This window comes from Erythranthe guttata, chromosome 5 (genome assembly GCF_056151865.1).
Source record: "Erythranthe guttata isolate IM_541 chromosome 5, IM_541, whole genome shotgun sequence".
Taxonomy (NCBI): Eukaryota; Viridiplantae; Streptophyta; class Magnoliopsida; order Lamiales; family Phrymaceae; genus Erythranthe; species Erythranthe guttata.
This window is the reverse complement of record NC_142537.1, coordinates 11,242,375-11,259,315: the sequence shown is the minus strand read 5'-3', so window position 1 is coordinate 11,259,315 and position 16,941 is coordinate 11,242,375. Positions and strand designations below refer to the sequence as shown.

Below are 16,941 nucleotides of genomic sequence, written 5' to 3'. Positions count from 1 at the left end.
AAATTTATTACTGTTATTTTTTATTCAGCAGCATGTCTTTTCTTTTTTGGGTTTGACCGCACGAGTTGAACTTCCTGCCTTCGTCTCTTTTGAGGTCTTCCTTGCTTTCTTGAACAATTTGTGTATGGTCTCGTCGTCTTCGCTTGAAATGCTTATTTCTTCTTCATTAGGAATTGTTTTCTTTTTCCTAACTTCATTGTTGTAGTCTTTTTGTCTAGTGTGGTCATTAGATTCTCAACATTATCTTAATGGACTTGGAAATCTTTTTTCGTACTTTTTTGATTTTTGCAACCTTAGTTTCATTTTTTATATCCATTTCTTTTATGGGATTTAGCTTCTCGATGGCTTCTGCTACAACATTGAGTTGGGCATTAATAATTGTTGCCTTCTTGTTAAGAGGAATGAGAAACCTAAATTTTGTTGTTGTTTGTAAGCTCAATTTCTTATAATACTTCGATTTAGTTTCGTCCTGCAATTTATACGCAACAATATGTTAGGATTGATCTTGATTTGATGGAGAATTGAAACTATAAAATTTTAAGTTATATTTTACCTGCTCCGTTGATATCAAGTATTCATTTACGGGACATCCAACATACAACATTGCTGCTTCCTCAAAGAGAGTAATGAAAGCTCTAACATTTCCTTGCACGACATTTAAGAGCAACCTATATATGTATTGTATTTTATTGATTATTTTCAGATAATCGAAGTAAAAGTTAGATGAAGTTATTACTTTTATACTATACCTTGGTGTTGTTTCAACATGATCATTGTTGCATTTTCTACAAGCCATTATATCTCCATTCTTGGATATTGATGAATTACATATTATGCACGAGTTGTACCAAATGTATGATTTATTTTCAACCTTATCGACAATGGCTTCGAAGAAGTAATAATTATCCTATAAAATTTATTTCACTAAGTTATATTCATCATATAAAATTTAATGTAAGAAAATTTCAATTTAGTACGATAAATAATATGAAAAAAAATATTAGAAAATACGTCACAGAGGGAAGCCCTGTTGTGTATTAGGTCATGGAGAGTGGTTTCCTTTGCTTCTTTTATCCTTCTCCTCATTGCTAATTCATGTATTTTAAGAGGATCATTGTTTTGATGTAGCCTGTAAATTAAAATAAATAGTAATTGGTTAAATATGAATGTAATTATCTATATATAATTAATTGTAATGAAATACCATGATCTAAGGTGTTCAACTTCTTCATGTCCTGAGTTGATTTGTATTATTGAAGCCATAGTAGTTTGTAGCTGTAGTTCACCTAAAAAAGTGTACTTGAAGGTTAGAGATCTTACGAAATAAACTTTTATTACATTTAAAATATCAATTATAATTAAATACTTATTACGTAGATACTTTTTTGCTGTAACGTGTCCAGTTGAAATTATTGGATATTCATTTGCGAGAAGCTGAAGATCGTTTCCGTCATTTGTTGCCATGTCTTCCCAAAGGGAAACAACCATCGATCGAGATCTGAAATATCAAAATGTAGATAATGACCGAAGACATTGAAATTATGTTACTATTTTAGTTACTTACTCAGAGTCCATTATTGTTATCTCTCGAACATATTTGGTAGCTCCTCTTGCAGTTCTTGTTGTTTTCTTTTCTCTGACCTTTATAACAATTCCACAAATATCTGGAAAGAGAATGAATCTTGTTTATAAAATAACATAATTTATTTTATATTTGCAAATTGAAGGAAAGAATAATGGTACCAATTGCTTCCGTGTTGTGAATAATAGGATCTATGAGTTGCAACTTCAAAAATTCGTAGACAATAATGTTGTCTACATTGATTTGTTCAGAAGCTTTGTTAACCGTGGTATACTTATTTAGGACCAACTCAATTTGTGAATGTGCATTGGAGTACAACGGGTTATTGTTCTGAATATGTGGATTAGAGATAGCATACGTCTTGTTCCTGATGAATAAGTCGTTGAAGTGTTGGATGTCGTCATTGAAAATTAGTACTCCAATCCGTGCTCCCTGTACAATATTTGTAATTGTAATATTATAATTATATTTGTATAAATAATGTTATGTTAATATTACTAAATATACTAACCTCTTCATCAACCATTATGATCTTTTTAATCCTTTTAGAAAAAATTGTTTCACATGCTATTTCGTCTGCAACTCGCAAAACTGTAAGGTGTAATGTCCCTGGTTGTTGGTATAGGAGAAATATATTTGAAGAAAAGAGAGAATGATATCTCTTACGTATATTAATCATATATATAGTTACATGTAGGAAACCCTAACCTACTACACAAGGTAACCTAATATACAAGGAAACCTAATATACAAGGTAACCTAATAAATAAGAATAATAATAGGTATACGTAATATATATAATTTAGATACGCTAATACACCCCCGCAGTCAAAACGGGAAAGGAGAGGACGTGGAGACTGGAGACAAACTGTTGGAACAGTTGAGTAGGGAGTCCTTTCGTGAAGATATCGGCAAACTGGTAGGCGGATGGGACATGAACGACTCGAACGTGTCCCAAAGCAACTTTGTCTCGTACAAAATGGATATCGATCTCCACATGTTTCGTACGAGAGTGTTGAATAGGATTGCTCGATAGGTAGACGGCACTGACGTTGTCACAGTAGACAATAGTGGCTTTCGAAAGTGGGCAGAGCAACTCAGAAAGTAGGTTGCATAACCAAGTCGTTTCGGCGACGGCATTTGCGACAGCTCGGTATTCGGCCTCCGCACTCGATCGAGAGGTAGTGACCTGTCGTTTGGAGGACCAAGAGATGAGGTTGTTGCCGAGGAAGACACAATACCCCGATGTCGAACAACGAGTGTCAGGGCAGCCACCCCAATCGGCGTCGGAGTAAGCGATAAGGGAGAGGTCCGGATTGGGGGAGAGCTGAAGGCCGTGATCGAGAGTCCCACGAATGTAGCGAAGGATACGCTTGAGAGCAGCCATATGAGGTTCCCTCGGATCATGTATGAATAGACATATTTGTTGCACAGCATAGCAGATGTCAGGACGAGTAAACGTGAGGTATTGCAGTGCACCCGCAAGGCTGCGATAAAGAGTAAGGTCAGCAACGGGGGGTCCAGTGGTCGAAGACAACTTGCTCTTTGTGTCAGCCGGCGTAAGACAAGGGTTGCAGGAAGCCATGTGTGCACGCTCTAGGATCTTGTCGGCTTACTTGCGTTGAGAGAGAAATAGCCCATTCGACGAGCGAGTGACTGAGATGCCGAGAAAGTAGTGAAGATCGCCAAGATCCTTCATTGCGAACTCTTGATTAAGGGCAGCGATGATGGAGCGGAGCAATTCAGGTGTTGAGGCCGTAAGTACAATGTCATCGACATACAGCAGAAGGTAGGCGCATGAACTGTTGCGACAGTCGCGTGAACTGCTGCGACAGTCGCGTGAACTGCTGCGACAGTACACAAAGAGTGAAGTGTCGGACTTGCATTCTCTGAACCCCATGGTAGTAATGTGAGATGCAAAACGCTTGTACCAAGCACGTGGTGCCTGCTTGAGACCGTAGAGTGCTTTGTTGAGACGACACACGTGAGTGGGGCGAGATGGATCGACGAATCCGGGAGGTTGCTCACAGTAGACAGTTTCAGAGAGATTGCCATGTAAGAAGGCATTTTTCACGTCAAGCTGGTGGATTGGCCATGATCGCGAGAGAGCAATACTGAGAACTGTTCGAACAGTGGCTGGTTTGACAACTGGGCTGAAAGTCTCGTCAAAGTCGATGCCAGCCTGCTGGTGAAACCCACGAACAACCCACCGTGCTTTGTATCGCTCAAGGGAGCCATTAGACTTGAGTTTCTGTTTGTATATCCACTTACCAGAAATAACATTACTGGACGGGGGGCGGGGCACAACATTCCAAGTATTGTTTTTAATTAAAGCAGTATATTCCTCAATCATGGCGTTTCGCCAGTTTTGGTCAAGAAGAGCTTGGCGATAGTTGGTGGGAATGGGAGAGGTAGAGGATGCAACGAGAGAGAAAGGGACTTTGGGTTTGTGGATGCCCACTTTACTGCGAGTCACCATAGGGTGAGCAAGGGGAGGTGGGGGAGGTGTGGGAGTAGGAGAAGGGGTTGTGAGCTGGTTGTGGTCGACAGGTGGTGCTGCAGGGGAAATAGGTGTTGGCTGTGTTATAGGACTGTTGGACGGACTGTTGGAACAGGGTGGTTCACTATTGGAACAGTTGGAGGAACTGTTGCAACAGTTAGACGAAGTCTGAGGGAGGAAGAACAGGGAGGGTGTGTTTTCGTCCAAGGCAGAAGGAGGAGGGGTGTTTTTGGGGGGAGTGGACTCAGCAAAAGGAAAGTTAGTTTCGTCGAAGATAACATGACGAGAAATTATGATTCGGCCAGTGGATCTATCAAGGCAACGATAGCCTTTGTGAGAGGAAGGGTGACCGAGATAGACAAAAGGAGTAGAACGGGGGGCGAGTTTATGTGGTGTGGTGGCGGTGAGGTTGGGATAACAGAGACAGCCGAATACTCGAAGATGAGAGTATGTAGGTTTGATGAGGTAAAGAGCTTCGTGAGGAGTCCGGTTTTGTGTGGTTTTGGTAGGTAGGATATTGAGTAGGTGTGTGGCCATATGAAGGGATTCGACCCAATAAGTAGGAGGAAGATGGGCTTGAAAGATGAGGGATCGAATCATGTTAGTTATAGTGCGGATCATTCGTTCGGCGTGTCCGTTTTGAGGGGAGGTGTGGGGACACGAAAAACGGTTTAGGATGCCGTGTTTAGTGAAGTAGTTTTGAAAATCCGCATTTTTTAATTCACGACCATTATCACTTTGTAAGGCTTTCAGGGGATGTTGGAATTGAGTTTTGAGAAGTGTATGAAAATTGACAAAGGTTGTAAAAACATCAGATTTATTTCGAAGGGGAAAAGTCCATAAATAATGGGTAAAATCATCAACTAGCACAAGATAATATTTGAAACCCGTAAGACTAGAAACAGGAGAAGTCCATAAATCAGCATGAATAATTTGAAATGGAGCAACAGTAGTAGATTTTTGAGAAAAAAAATGGTAGACGAAAATGCTTGCCCAATTGACAGGCATTACAAAGAGACTCCCTATGGTCTTTATTATGGGAAAGAAAAGTGCTAGAAAATAAACGAGACATGACGTGTTTCCCGGGATGGCCTAGACGCCGATGCCAAAGAGTGCGAGACGAAGGTGTTGCGACAGTGAGAAAAGCAGCGGGAGGTGAGGTGGGGGAGGGACGCCAAATGGATATAGGTCACCGGAGATATTGCACCTGAAAATCTCGACTCGACTCCGAAGATCCTTCACAGAAAAACCAAACGGATCAAATTCAACCGAACATGAGTTGTCGCGGGTGAACTTTCGAACAGATATAAGGTGTTTGACGATATTGGGTGTGACATAGACATTTGTGAGGCGGAAAGGAGTGGTGGGAAGAACTGTGTGGCCTATGTGGGTTATGGGGAAGGTGGAACCATTACCGACGACGACATGTTTGGGGAATTTACTGCCAGGATTAAAAACAAAATTGAAATTACCTGAGTGTGGTGCCATATGAGAGGTCGCCCCGCTGTCCATGAACCACTGTGACTCGGTAGGCTGCTGAAGTGTCACCGTATTCAAACGGTGTGCGAGATCCACCACGTTGGCACTGTTGCAACTGTTGATGGAACTGCCAGAGCTGTGGCACGGTTGCTGCTGCGGATGAACCTGAGTAGGAGCCGAGTGACCGGTGTAGGTTTCAGGTGGTCCAGTAAAGTAGGCTTGAGCCGCTGGGTGGCCCGATGTATTTTGAGCGGATCCCAGAATTGACTGTTGTCGGTAAGGTGCGCGCCAAAGTTGAGATGCGCCATGAGCACTATGATAGCCGTAGTGCTGCATGGGATGACGGTTAGTGCTGCGACCTCCGCGATGGTTGGATCGGCCACCCCCGCGCTGATAGCGTGAAGAACTACCTCCGTGGGAACTGTTGCAGGAACTGTTGCAACTGTTGGATGGACAGTTCGCGTTGGAGGCGTAGAAAACAGCAGCGGTCTGCTCCGGTTCAGAAATTCTTGTTTCTTCCATCAGAAGTAGCGAACGAGTCTGTAGAAAGGTGGGAAGGGGATTTTGAAAGGAGATGAGATTGGCGACGGTCCCGTAATTTTTCGGAAGGCCGTGTAGGGTTTGTAGAACGGGTTGTTTGTCGGAGATTGGATTTCCGACATCGGCCAGGCTGTCCGCCGTGGTCTTGATTATTTGGCAATAATCGTGAATGGAGAGAGCGCCTTTCTTGAGGGACTTGAATTTTTCTTCAAGTTGAATGGCTCGATAGTCTTTGTTATCGGTGAAGAGAGAAGAGATGGCGTTCCATAGATCACTGGCGGTGGAGGTTTTTGAGAGAACCATGCTGGATAGATCGTCGGAGATGGTGCCGTAGATCCAAGATTGGAGGAGATAGTCGGCGCGCTGCCATTCGTCGGCGGAAATCGAATCCGGTCGGGGTTTGCCATGGAGAAGATCGGAGAGGCAGAAACGACCGGCGGTGATCGTGAAAAAGTGGCTCCACTTTTGATAATTAGGATTTTTTAGATCTAGAGTAACGGGGATAAGGGATTTGATATTAGAGATGGCATGAGCAAGGTGAAAAGGATTGGAGGGAGAAGAAGATGAAGATTCGCCGGCCATGGAGAAGAAGGGGGTAGGGCGACGGCTATGCAGAAAAAGAGAAGAAGAGGTGGTGACGGCTAGGTTAATCTAGTGTCTGATACCATATAGGAGAAATATATTTGGACAAAAGAGAAAATGATATCTCTTACGTATATTAATCATATATATAGTTACATGTAGGAAACCCTAACCTACTACACAAGGTAACCTAATATACAAGCAAACCTAATATACAAGGTAACCTAATAAATAAGAATAATAATAGGTATACGTAATATATATAATATAGATACGCTAATAGTTGGTTGTCTCGCAAAGTTCTTATGGTAATTGTCGAGTTTGATGCCATTTTTCTTGGATATCCTGTCAGTGTTTGAAAGTTTAAAGTGTGAGTGAAGAGTATGTATAATAAACTTTTCTAGCAAATACGAAACGGTAATCATCTTTTTTGGAGGGTTTTGGGCCGATTGAAATTACATGGAATAAATGATGGGATGAAAAAGTTGCTTAATTAGTAGAAAAAATGACACAAGGTAATGTAAATCCCAACTTCGGTTCAAAATCCATTTCTTCAAACATAAAAAGGTTAATATTTATTATTATTGAGGAAAAAAATAGGAATACTCAAAAAAGAATATCAGTAGGTGGGAGAAGGCAGAAACATATACCTGGACCTTTGGTGCAATATATTTTTTCTGATATTTAGTAGGTACTTGGTGCAATATGGGACTCACAAAGTTTGTATATTTATATAGCTAGAATTTGTGCGTGTTATTAGCATGAAATGAGATGGATGCCTGTTTGTTGAAATTCTGGCATAATTATGTTGATATTAATGTGTGTATATGACGATCCTTTACCCAAAAGAATGAATGTGATAATTAATAGCTGCAAATAAAACTCATACCTCTATGGTTTCATAATTATAATTTGATTAAGGTCGTGAAACTGAAACTGAAACTGAATAAATAGAAGAGTATATCATTAAAAAGATTCTCAATGGAGGTATTAATTTTTCCCTTATCATTGTCCATCATAAAGTAACGATGTAAAAATTCAATTTTTCAATTAATGACAATCAAGGATCGTAATTAGTATTTTTATAAACATAATCTCCTTCAAGTTTGTTAGACTTGGTAGTAGAATATGAAAAGAGTTTAGAGTCTTCTGTAGAAGAAAGAAAGGAAGAAAAAATACTGTTTCTTTAATGAAATTTTTTGACTGTTTAAATGGAATATTTGTTTTTAATTTTTTTCGGTTTTTTAATTTTGGTTTTAATTCCAATAAAAATATGACGAAAATGAAAGCTAATTAATTTTTGGGAAGTAAAATAAAATATTTAATATTTATGTGTAGAGATTATTTTATCAATGTTTTGAGAATCGAACTGGTTTAGCCGGAACCCGAGCCAGATCCGGTCTGGTTTAGTGCAGAAACCCAAAAGATCCAAAAAACCAGGTGAAAGGCGAAAACCCGGAAAACAACTCGGTCGAACCGGGAAACCGAAAACTGCTCCAAAACCCAATTTTCAGAGAAAAAATGTTGTTTGTTATGCAAAATAGAAAAGGATTTGACGATTCAAGGATTAAAACTTACAAATTCGGTAATTATGAGCAAGACTTGAAGTAATGGAATAAGAAATCTATTTTTCGTGTGGGTTTCGAGAAACATCTCAAAACCATATCTAATCGGTGCAGTGAAAGGCATGGATTTGTGGTGTGACTCGGGCTGAGTTTCGCTGTTGGCCGGAAGAATATTAAGCAGACGAAGAAGGCGAGTGGAAGCGGCTCTTTGATTTTGTAGAGGATAATTCTCTTTCTCAGCTTTTCTTATGTTTGGTTTTGTTGTGAGGAGAGTTAGTGGGTTATTAAAAATTTAATATTATATGAGTGCATAAGATTGATGAACTAATTAATTATATTGTAGTTTTAATTTTTTATTTTAGAAAAACATTGTGAATTAAAGTGGTATGTTAGGTTTTAATATATGTAATTTATATTTTGTTTTATGATATTTATATCTAGTTTTATCATGAAATGTTAAAAAATTAATGAAAATATGTGTATATTTTCAACATAGGTATTATACAACTATTTAAGTGTTTATTAATACTTAAAAATTAAAATAATTCCAGTTGAACCGGTCGAACCGTGACCCAGTTGCCCTTCCGCTTCGATGTCCGGTCCGGTTTTTTGCAAAACATTGGATTTTATTTATTTCATCACTGACTCAAATAAATCTATTAAAAAAATTTATCATAAATATGTGAAAGAATTAGATATGATTATTTTTAAAATTAAAATTATTATTACAGTTGTGGTCCCTATATTATTCACATTTTTCTATTTTAGCCCTTCTACTTTTCTTTTACGAAATTGATTAATCGATTTTTTTTTTCTCTTCGAGTCCACTGTTTGAATTTTTAGTTAGTTTTTACGTAAAAGAACATATATGGAGCAGATGACCATGCTATTTCAACTCATTTCTTAAATATATTTATAATTTTGCACCCATTTCAATTTATTCCTACAAATTCGCACAATAAAATGAAAAATGTTAATTGCAATTGGTACCCTGCTGTAGAAAATCTCCCTATGTTAAAATAATTTGCAAAAGGAACCCGTGGGTCTCTCTCTTTCATATTATTTGTTCGTCTTGTTCTATCGAATATTTTTTAAACATATCTTATCACCATGTTCATCCTAAACACACAGTAACAGTTACAGGAGAATTCAATATACAATGTGCAAAGTTTTGTATCAGGATTAAAATTGAAATAAAATTTAGGTTTCGTTTCTCTCCAACTTCAGAGCTCAGCGATTTCATAAATTTCGTTTATAGGTAAAATTACGCACGCACAGTGTGTGTGAGTTGTGTCTTTCACAATTTCCATCTTCAGAAGCAGAAAAGTTTTTGGGCCAAAGAATCATCGCTTGGGTAATTTGTAGAATTGATATAAATAAAGGGAAAAATACAGTTTTTGGCCCTCAAGTTTGCACCAATTCGACATTTGGTCACTCATGTTAACAAAAAAACAAATTTCGTCTCTTATGTTGCAAGAGTTCAATACTTTTAGTCATTTCCGTCAGTTTCTCGTTAAAAATAACATAATCAATCGTGTGCCCTTCACTACCTTAAGTAATAGAGTAACGGTAAATTATCGGAAATGACCAAAAATGTTAAATTATTGGAACATGAGGGACGAAATATGTTATTTGTGAATTTGGGTGACCAAATGTGAAATCATTGCAAATTTAGGGATGAAAACAATAATTTCCCCTATCAATAAATATCTCTTGACAACGAACATTTTGAAGATAACAAAGAATAACCTCCATTGATTGTTCAGTGAGAAAGTTGGAGATTAATATTTTCATTTATTTGTAACTAACATTTCTTCTCGATATGAAATTTCTAAATAAAAGTTGAATACATCGAGGAGTGTGTAAATGGATAGACCTCTCCATGAAAACCATGAAAGCTATAGCAAAAAATGTAATATCTAAACTTAGATATTATATGTTATGAAACTGATTTAGTGACAATTTATTATTGTGTTGTTTAACATTAAGATCAACATTATTACATATTACCTTATATACAGTTGGGTGGTTTGAGATTGAAGCATTAGGGACATACTTCATCATATCAACTTCATCAGTCATTCCTAATGTAGTCTACCATGAATTGAATATTAATAATGTTAGTTGTTAAATAAACACAAGTGACATTACTTTTATTTTTTGGTTCCAAATAGAGATCTGATTTAAACGACCCACTATCGTCCATACCTGCTACCAAAACTTGTTTGTAAATGACATTTTTGGTTGCCGTTTCTTCTTGCATTCCTGAAGTGCTTGGTTTTATCAACACTTTTGTGGTAGACATTGAAGTTCCTATTGATAACGCAACATAGAGTTGGCCATGTGAGAAAACTGATTGTGGCAAATATACTCCTACATTTGGAATTGTTTGTCCTTGTGCTTTATTGATTGTCATGGCAAAGCAAAGTCTAACTGGGAACTGTTTTCTCTTGAACTTAAATGGATAACCTTCATTTTCAGCCGGCGAAAGTGGTATTCTAGGTATAAAAACATGTTTTCCGCTATGTTGCCCAAAGACTATCTCAGCATCGATGACGTTATCCTTAAAATTCTTGCAAACCATGCTTGTACCGTTGCATAAGCCGTTTGATGGGTCTAGATTCCGTAGAAGAATCATTGGACAATTGTTTTTTAGCAACAACTTATGAGGAGGAAGACCATTTGGTGTTAAAGAGTTCAGAAATTCCTCATCGTAGAAGTTGTTTGTATTGTCAATAGCTTCATCATAACTATGATACCCTCTCGATTCACCCAGAAATATAGATATTAATTTCTCATTCAATTTGTCTACATGTTCATTTCTTGTCGCAAGTATAGCACGGCCTGTCATGTAACCAGCTGAATGAGAATTTTCGCCGAGAGATGGGAAAATAGCCGTAATAAGTCCGTGTATCGAGTCTTCATCATTATTATAATGAATAATCATCTCTTCTGGAATTTTGACATTGCCTTCAGTATCAGTTGGTTTTTCACCATTTCCAATTCTAAGTAAGAGCTCGCTAAATTTTGAATCGGTTTTGGCTCTCATATTAGTCTTCAAACTATTTTTTTCCATTTCACCCCATAGAGGTGATTTAACCAAGCTCGCACAAATTGTTTGGTGGACCGTTCCTCTAGAAATAACCGGCAATACTTGTCGAAAATCTCCACCAAATACAACAACTTTTCCACCAAAATATTTATCATTTCCCATTATATCTTGAAGGCATTTATCAACATTCTCGATAGCCCTCTTTTAGCCATTGGAGCTTCATCCCATATTATCAATTGTGCTTTTCGTAATAGCTCAGCAGCTCACTTTGTTTAGATATAAAGCAACTACTCGAGGCATTTGCATCTAATGGTATTTTGAAACGTGAATGAGCTGTTCTTCCGCCTGGCATTATTGCAGCAGCAACTCCAGATGTTGCAGTTGCGATTGCTATACATTTCTTGGATCTAATATGAGCTAACAATGCACGGTATAGAAATGTTTTCCCCGTTCCACCTGGTCCATCAATAAAGAAAATGCCACTTTTTCCTCTTTCTACAAAATCTAATATTCTTGAAAAAACCTTATGTTGCTCGGGATTCAACTTATTTTCTGCCTCATAATCTTCTTCAGGTATTGATATTGAAATTTCATCTTTGATCTCTCGCGGCAAATCATCTTGGATATTGTTGAACTCTACTGGAATGTTGGGAAGATCGTATGATTTGATGGTTTTCCCCATGCTCTCCAAGAAATAATTCAGACTTTTCAAAGTTTTGACAAGTTGAAGCATATCTGTGGTTCCTGGCTCTCTTTTAAAATCCTCTGACATTGGATCAAAGTAACTATCCCATAGGTTCTTCACATCAGTCGGTGAACAATAAACCATGATGATAGCAAATAATCTTCTTAGCTCGTGTGGCATTTGAAAAGAGATGGCTTCGTTTAAACATTCAGTTAGACTTTGATCCGACTCCAATAAGCCCCTTCTTTGTGCAGCCTCTTTAAAGCTTGAGCATTTTTTATGATTCACAGTTAGTAAGTCTTCAAATGATATTGGCCCTCTAACATGATTCAAGAGTAACCTCAGGTAAAATCTTTCTCCTTCAATAGGATTTGCACCATTTACCCGCCCTATCACGTTTCTTTTCTTTCTCTCATTCCAGCATTTGAATTTATTGTCCCATACATAGTGATATGGAAATTCTCGGTAAAGATATTTTTTTGCATCTTCACTTTTTGCGTACATAGATAAATATTCTGTTAGCATTGTCTTAGATGTGTGATCCCATCTCAGAACATTCTCTAAAATTTGATTTCCCCAATAAGTTACAGATTGTTGATTTGGTAAATGAAGGGCCAAATTAATTACTGAAGGGTACATCTCATTTAAATTGAACTCGAAAATTCTCCACATTGCTTCTTGAGCAGAAACCCACCGAGCATCTTGAAACTGTTTAATCTCATCAATGATCATCTCTTGATCCTTTTGTGATATTTGAAATGCCACCCTATCATGTCCTTTATAAATGTACTTGTAAAGATATTTCACCGCTGTAACTCCAGAACAAATCTCAACATTTATATGACAATCGTATCTCGATAAGAGATATGGATTATAAGGAACCACCCATTGGTTATCTAGCTTCGCCTTACGAACTTCAGCTGTCACTCTATTTCTCTTTCTTTTATAGATTGGATATCCATATTTACCTTGCACAGTGCTTTCACAATATGATCGTGGATAGTGATACTTACATTTTCCCTCGATCATACACGAGTTTTTGAAGTTCAATTCTCCACATGGCCCGTGCATCATGTGTTTAAGCACTAAGTCATAGAGTCCAGGATATTTTTCTTTATCCGGAAGCTCAGCACAAACAAATCTGTCGAATTGTTCTGGAGTTGTAATTTTGTATTCTGACTTTAAAATTATCAACATATGAGCATGCGGCAATCCCCTTTTCTGGAACTCAATTACATGAACATGGGCAGCGACTTTTCCAAATATTTCTTTTTTGAATAGTTGATCTTTCAAATCTTGGAGCTTTGCTCGAAAGACCCGGGATGTTAAATCTGGACGATCTTGAGCCTGTTGACCAGCATATAAATTTTCTTGTATCTCTTTCCACTATGGATTACAAGTCATTGTAATAAAAAGATCCGGTTTTCCGAATCTTTGAACTAATGCCAACGCGTCTAGATATCTGCGCCGCATATCTCTTGGACCCCCAATAAAAGATGCAGGAAGAACAATTATTTTTCCAACTTCACCTCCCCCTTTTTTCTCCTCTTGATACACTATCAATGAGTCCTTGGTATAGCTCGGCTCTTAAATTAGTTTGGTTCCGTCGAAAGTAATCCAACCGTGTTGTCTCTAATTTTATATACATATCAACTGCATACTGTTGCAACAATCTTCCAGCCAAAAGTAGGGTAGACTGCCTCGCATTTCTGATCTGAAGTCGATAGCAACTATATTCTCGACAAGAAACTTTTTGATTGTTTTCACCGTTGATGCCTGCACATTATATACAATACCAATATAATCTTATTACTTTAGAGTTTATTGTGAAGATAGATGATAGTTAATCTTTTATTAAGTACACACCTTCCTGTTCTTGTGAAAGAACATCTTCAACAGAACTGAATCTCTGTTGTACAGTTGTAGAAGGATTATTGCTCCCTAAAGTTTAATAAACATATTATATAGTCATGTATGCATTAACAAAGATATTCTAGAAATGAACACACTGTTTGTGCTAATTGCATAAAATTTAGTTTTGAAAGTAAATGCATGTGTAAATGTATTTTCTAATGGAATTCCTGTAGAATGTATGTACTCCACTATTTAAAAATATTTCATTTGGGTCCATAACATATTTCTACAAATTACTTTTAGAAGTAGTGGAAAGAAATTTGTCTATAATGTAACGAAAAATGGACGATGTAGAAAATTTAATTTAAATAATAAAGTTTTCATTCTAACATACCCCAACAATTGCACTTATTAAACTCCCTAATATCTAAAATAATATCCTGAAATTTGTATCTTTGGCTTTTCTCCAATTTAACATATAAAAATAAGTAATATGAAAAACATATTGTCATTTTTTTCCATTATACAAATATCAAATTATTTAGTTGGAATGTATAATATATGCAGCATATTGTGATATATATTAAGAAACCTCTTCGAAATTTTAATTATATATTTTCATCCAATCTTGTGAAAATTGTAGTAAATACATATGAAAGCCCCCGACTCTCTTTCACTTATGTATCAATTAGAATATCTGTAATGGAGTTGCTTCATGAGAACATACCTTGATTTGGTTCAGAAGACATATTTGTTAGCATAGGCTTGTCGGTTGCAATAGAAGCACCTAAATTTATCGAGGTATTTCCTGATAGAAAAATTTAATATTTATTAGTACAATCATGCACCGAATGTAATATATATATATATATATATATATATATATATATATATATATATATACATAGAGTTAATTGCATTTACTACCCCTGTGAAATTCGAAACTGCACGATTCCCCCATGTCATAAAAAAATTAGCAAATACCCCCCTATGCTTATTAGTCAAATGCGAAAACCCCCCTTGGAGCTGATCGTGCGGCTCACTCGCCGCATTGGCGATTTTTTCTTCCCTTTTGCTTATGAAAGGAAAAAACTACCCCATGGTTATTTTCAATAAAACATCCAGCCCTTAAACATATAATTTTTAAAGGTAATGAACTAAATTGAATTTTTAAAACAAATACAGGGGTTGAATTGCAATTTTCAAGAACTTAATTAAAATCCTAAACCTATCCCCTAATTTCTTTCCTCGTCTTCTCTACTTCCTCTCCAAAATTTCTGGACCTGAAGAATTGCAGGGATTAACTTAGGAAGGTCGAGGAGAGAGAGGGGTTGAGTAATGTTTGTTTTTATTGGTGGTTGAATAGGAGTGATCGTGGGCGGCGGATTTGCAGAAGGTGGTGTTGCGGAGTTGGAAGCGTCGGGTCGAAGGACATGTATCGGATGTGAGGAAAAAATCCCGCTTTGTCGAAGGTGAACGAAGTGCGGGCAGTAGTGGCGGAGCAAGAGCGGGTGAGGGGCAGAAATGGTGGATAAAGGACTGTGGATTTTGGTGGGAAGGGGGGGGGGGGGGGGGGGGGGGGGGGGGGGTGGGCTGCGGGGAAGACGACTGTTCAGGGAAGGTGATTTTTTTTATCTTTTTATATATTTATATTTAATAATATTTTGTGTATTTTATTTGTTTAAAATAGAAATAAAAATTAAGATTTTATTAAATATAATGAAAAAATTTCCAACGTATAATATAGCAAACTTACTCAGTGTATTTTGGTCTTTTCACAGCTTGTCAATGGAAATAAAGTAAATGGGTCGAATGTGCATTCTAAAAGTAAGCATAGGGGGGTATTTGCTAAACTTTTTATGACATGGGGAAATTGTGCAGTTGTGAATTTCACAAGGGTAGTAAATGCAATTTACTCTATATACATATATTATATATGTTAGTATAGATTTGATTGTACCTTGTGGTTGTCGTGTAATGTCCTCAATATCTACAATCCTCCACTGCCAAGTGCCACGCCCTGAGGACCTTGATATGTTCGTACTAATTTTAAAAATATTCTGGTGCCATCCTGTTTCACCTTTTGGGAAAAGAAGTGGATACTGCAATGGGTATAACATCCATAATAGTGCTTGATTATGTATCTATGACCTGAATGAGCATGGACTACAATGTTATGTTCACACGACATATTCTCATTGTTTCCTTCAACCCATATAGCTGCAACTTGATCCGATGTGGGAGTGTTATATACTCTTTGGTTTAATTTAACATCTTTTGAGATATGAAGTTGCACCTCATCCATTGCAGGATAGTCTTTTAATCTTCTGAAGATTTTTGCATAAGGATTAATTTCCAGAACATGGATAAGTTTCTCCACAGTACCACCCGATAAAGTTGAGGTTTGAAGTACATTCATTCGATTAGTAACCTCGTTTTCAGTATCAACAAAATACAGCTGGAAGTTGCTAGGGCCATTTTCATTTGGATTTATTCCTGGAAGGTCGTGATAAACCATTCCTTGTGCTCGAAAAGTGTATACCCCACGTCTTGCTGATGCAAGCTCCTTATCTAATTTCACGCCGAATGAAGTAAAAGAGAATATACAATTGAAGACACAGATATTATTTCGAAATTCAATTGCTTCTTCTGATTGTGAGGTAAATAGATCATACAATTCATCCGGAACTTCAATAGGTGCAAGTTTAATTTTTCCATTTCCGCAACAAAATGTTGGAGGCTCGTATTCAAATCTTGTAGCACCACAATGACTACAATCGGGCATTTTTTTCAATTCATGCATATCTGAGCATTGTGGATCATACAAAAGTGAACCTATAGGGGTAAAATGTATATATTTAATGTTTTGGCATAATATAAAATTTCAAATGTAACTTGACATATATATATATATATATATATATATATATATATATATATATATAGACACACACACACACACACAAAATAGTTGGTGATAAACTAACATTTTGATTCATATGGAACCATTTGAGCTCTAAGAAGCCATGTAAGTGACGTAATACAATTTGGAGGAATAACTCCGATTGAGCTTGAGCTCGAAACTGAGGGAGGTCTTCCAAG

The 16,941-nt window shown here is 37.1% G+C and overlaps 1 protein-coding gene and 2 pseudogenes across 1 annotated transcript; all 3 read right to left on the bottom strand.

Moving 5' to 3' along the window:
• Positions 1-226: 226 nt before the first annotated feature.
• LOC148770615 (replication protein A 70 kDa DNA-binding subunit B-like) lies at positions 227-2,108 on the bottom strand. The gene is made up of 8 exons (XM_088817942.1): positions 2,094-2,108; positions 1,744-2,014; positions 1,565-1,664; positions 1,382-1,498; positions 1,012-1,129; positions 750-907; positions 554-668; positions 227-469 (listed from the first exon to the last, which is right to left on the bottom strand). Exons 1-8 carry the CDS (start codon positions 2,106-2,108, stop codon positions 227-229), a joined length of 1,137 nt encoding a protein of 378 aa, XP_088674068.1.
• Positions 2,109-7,599: 5,491 nt separating this feature from the next.
• Positions 7,600-13,059, bottom strand: LOC105976288 (uncharacterized; annotated as a pseudogene).
• Positions 13,060-13,510: 451 nt separating this feature from the next.
• Positions 13,511-16,677, bottom strand: LOC148770614 (uncharacterized; annotated as a pseudogene).
• Between the last annotated feature and the right edge of the window lie 264 nt (positions 16,678-16,941).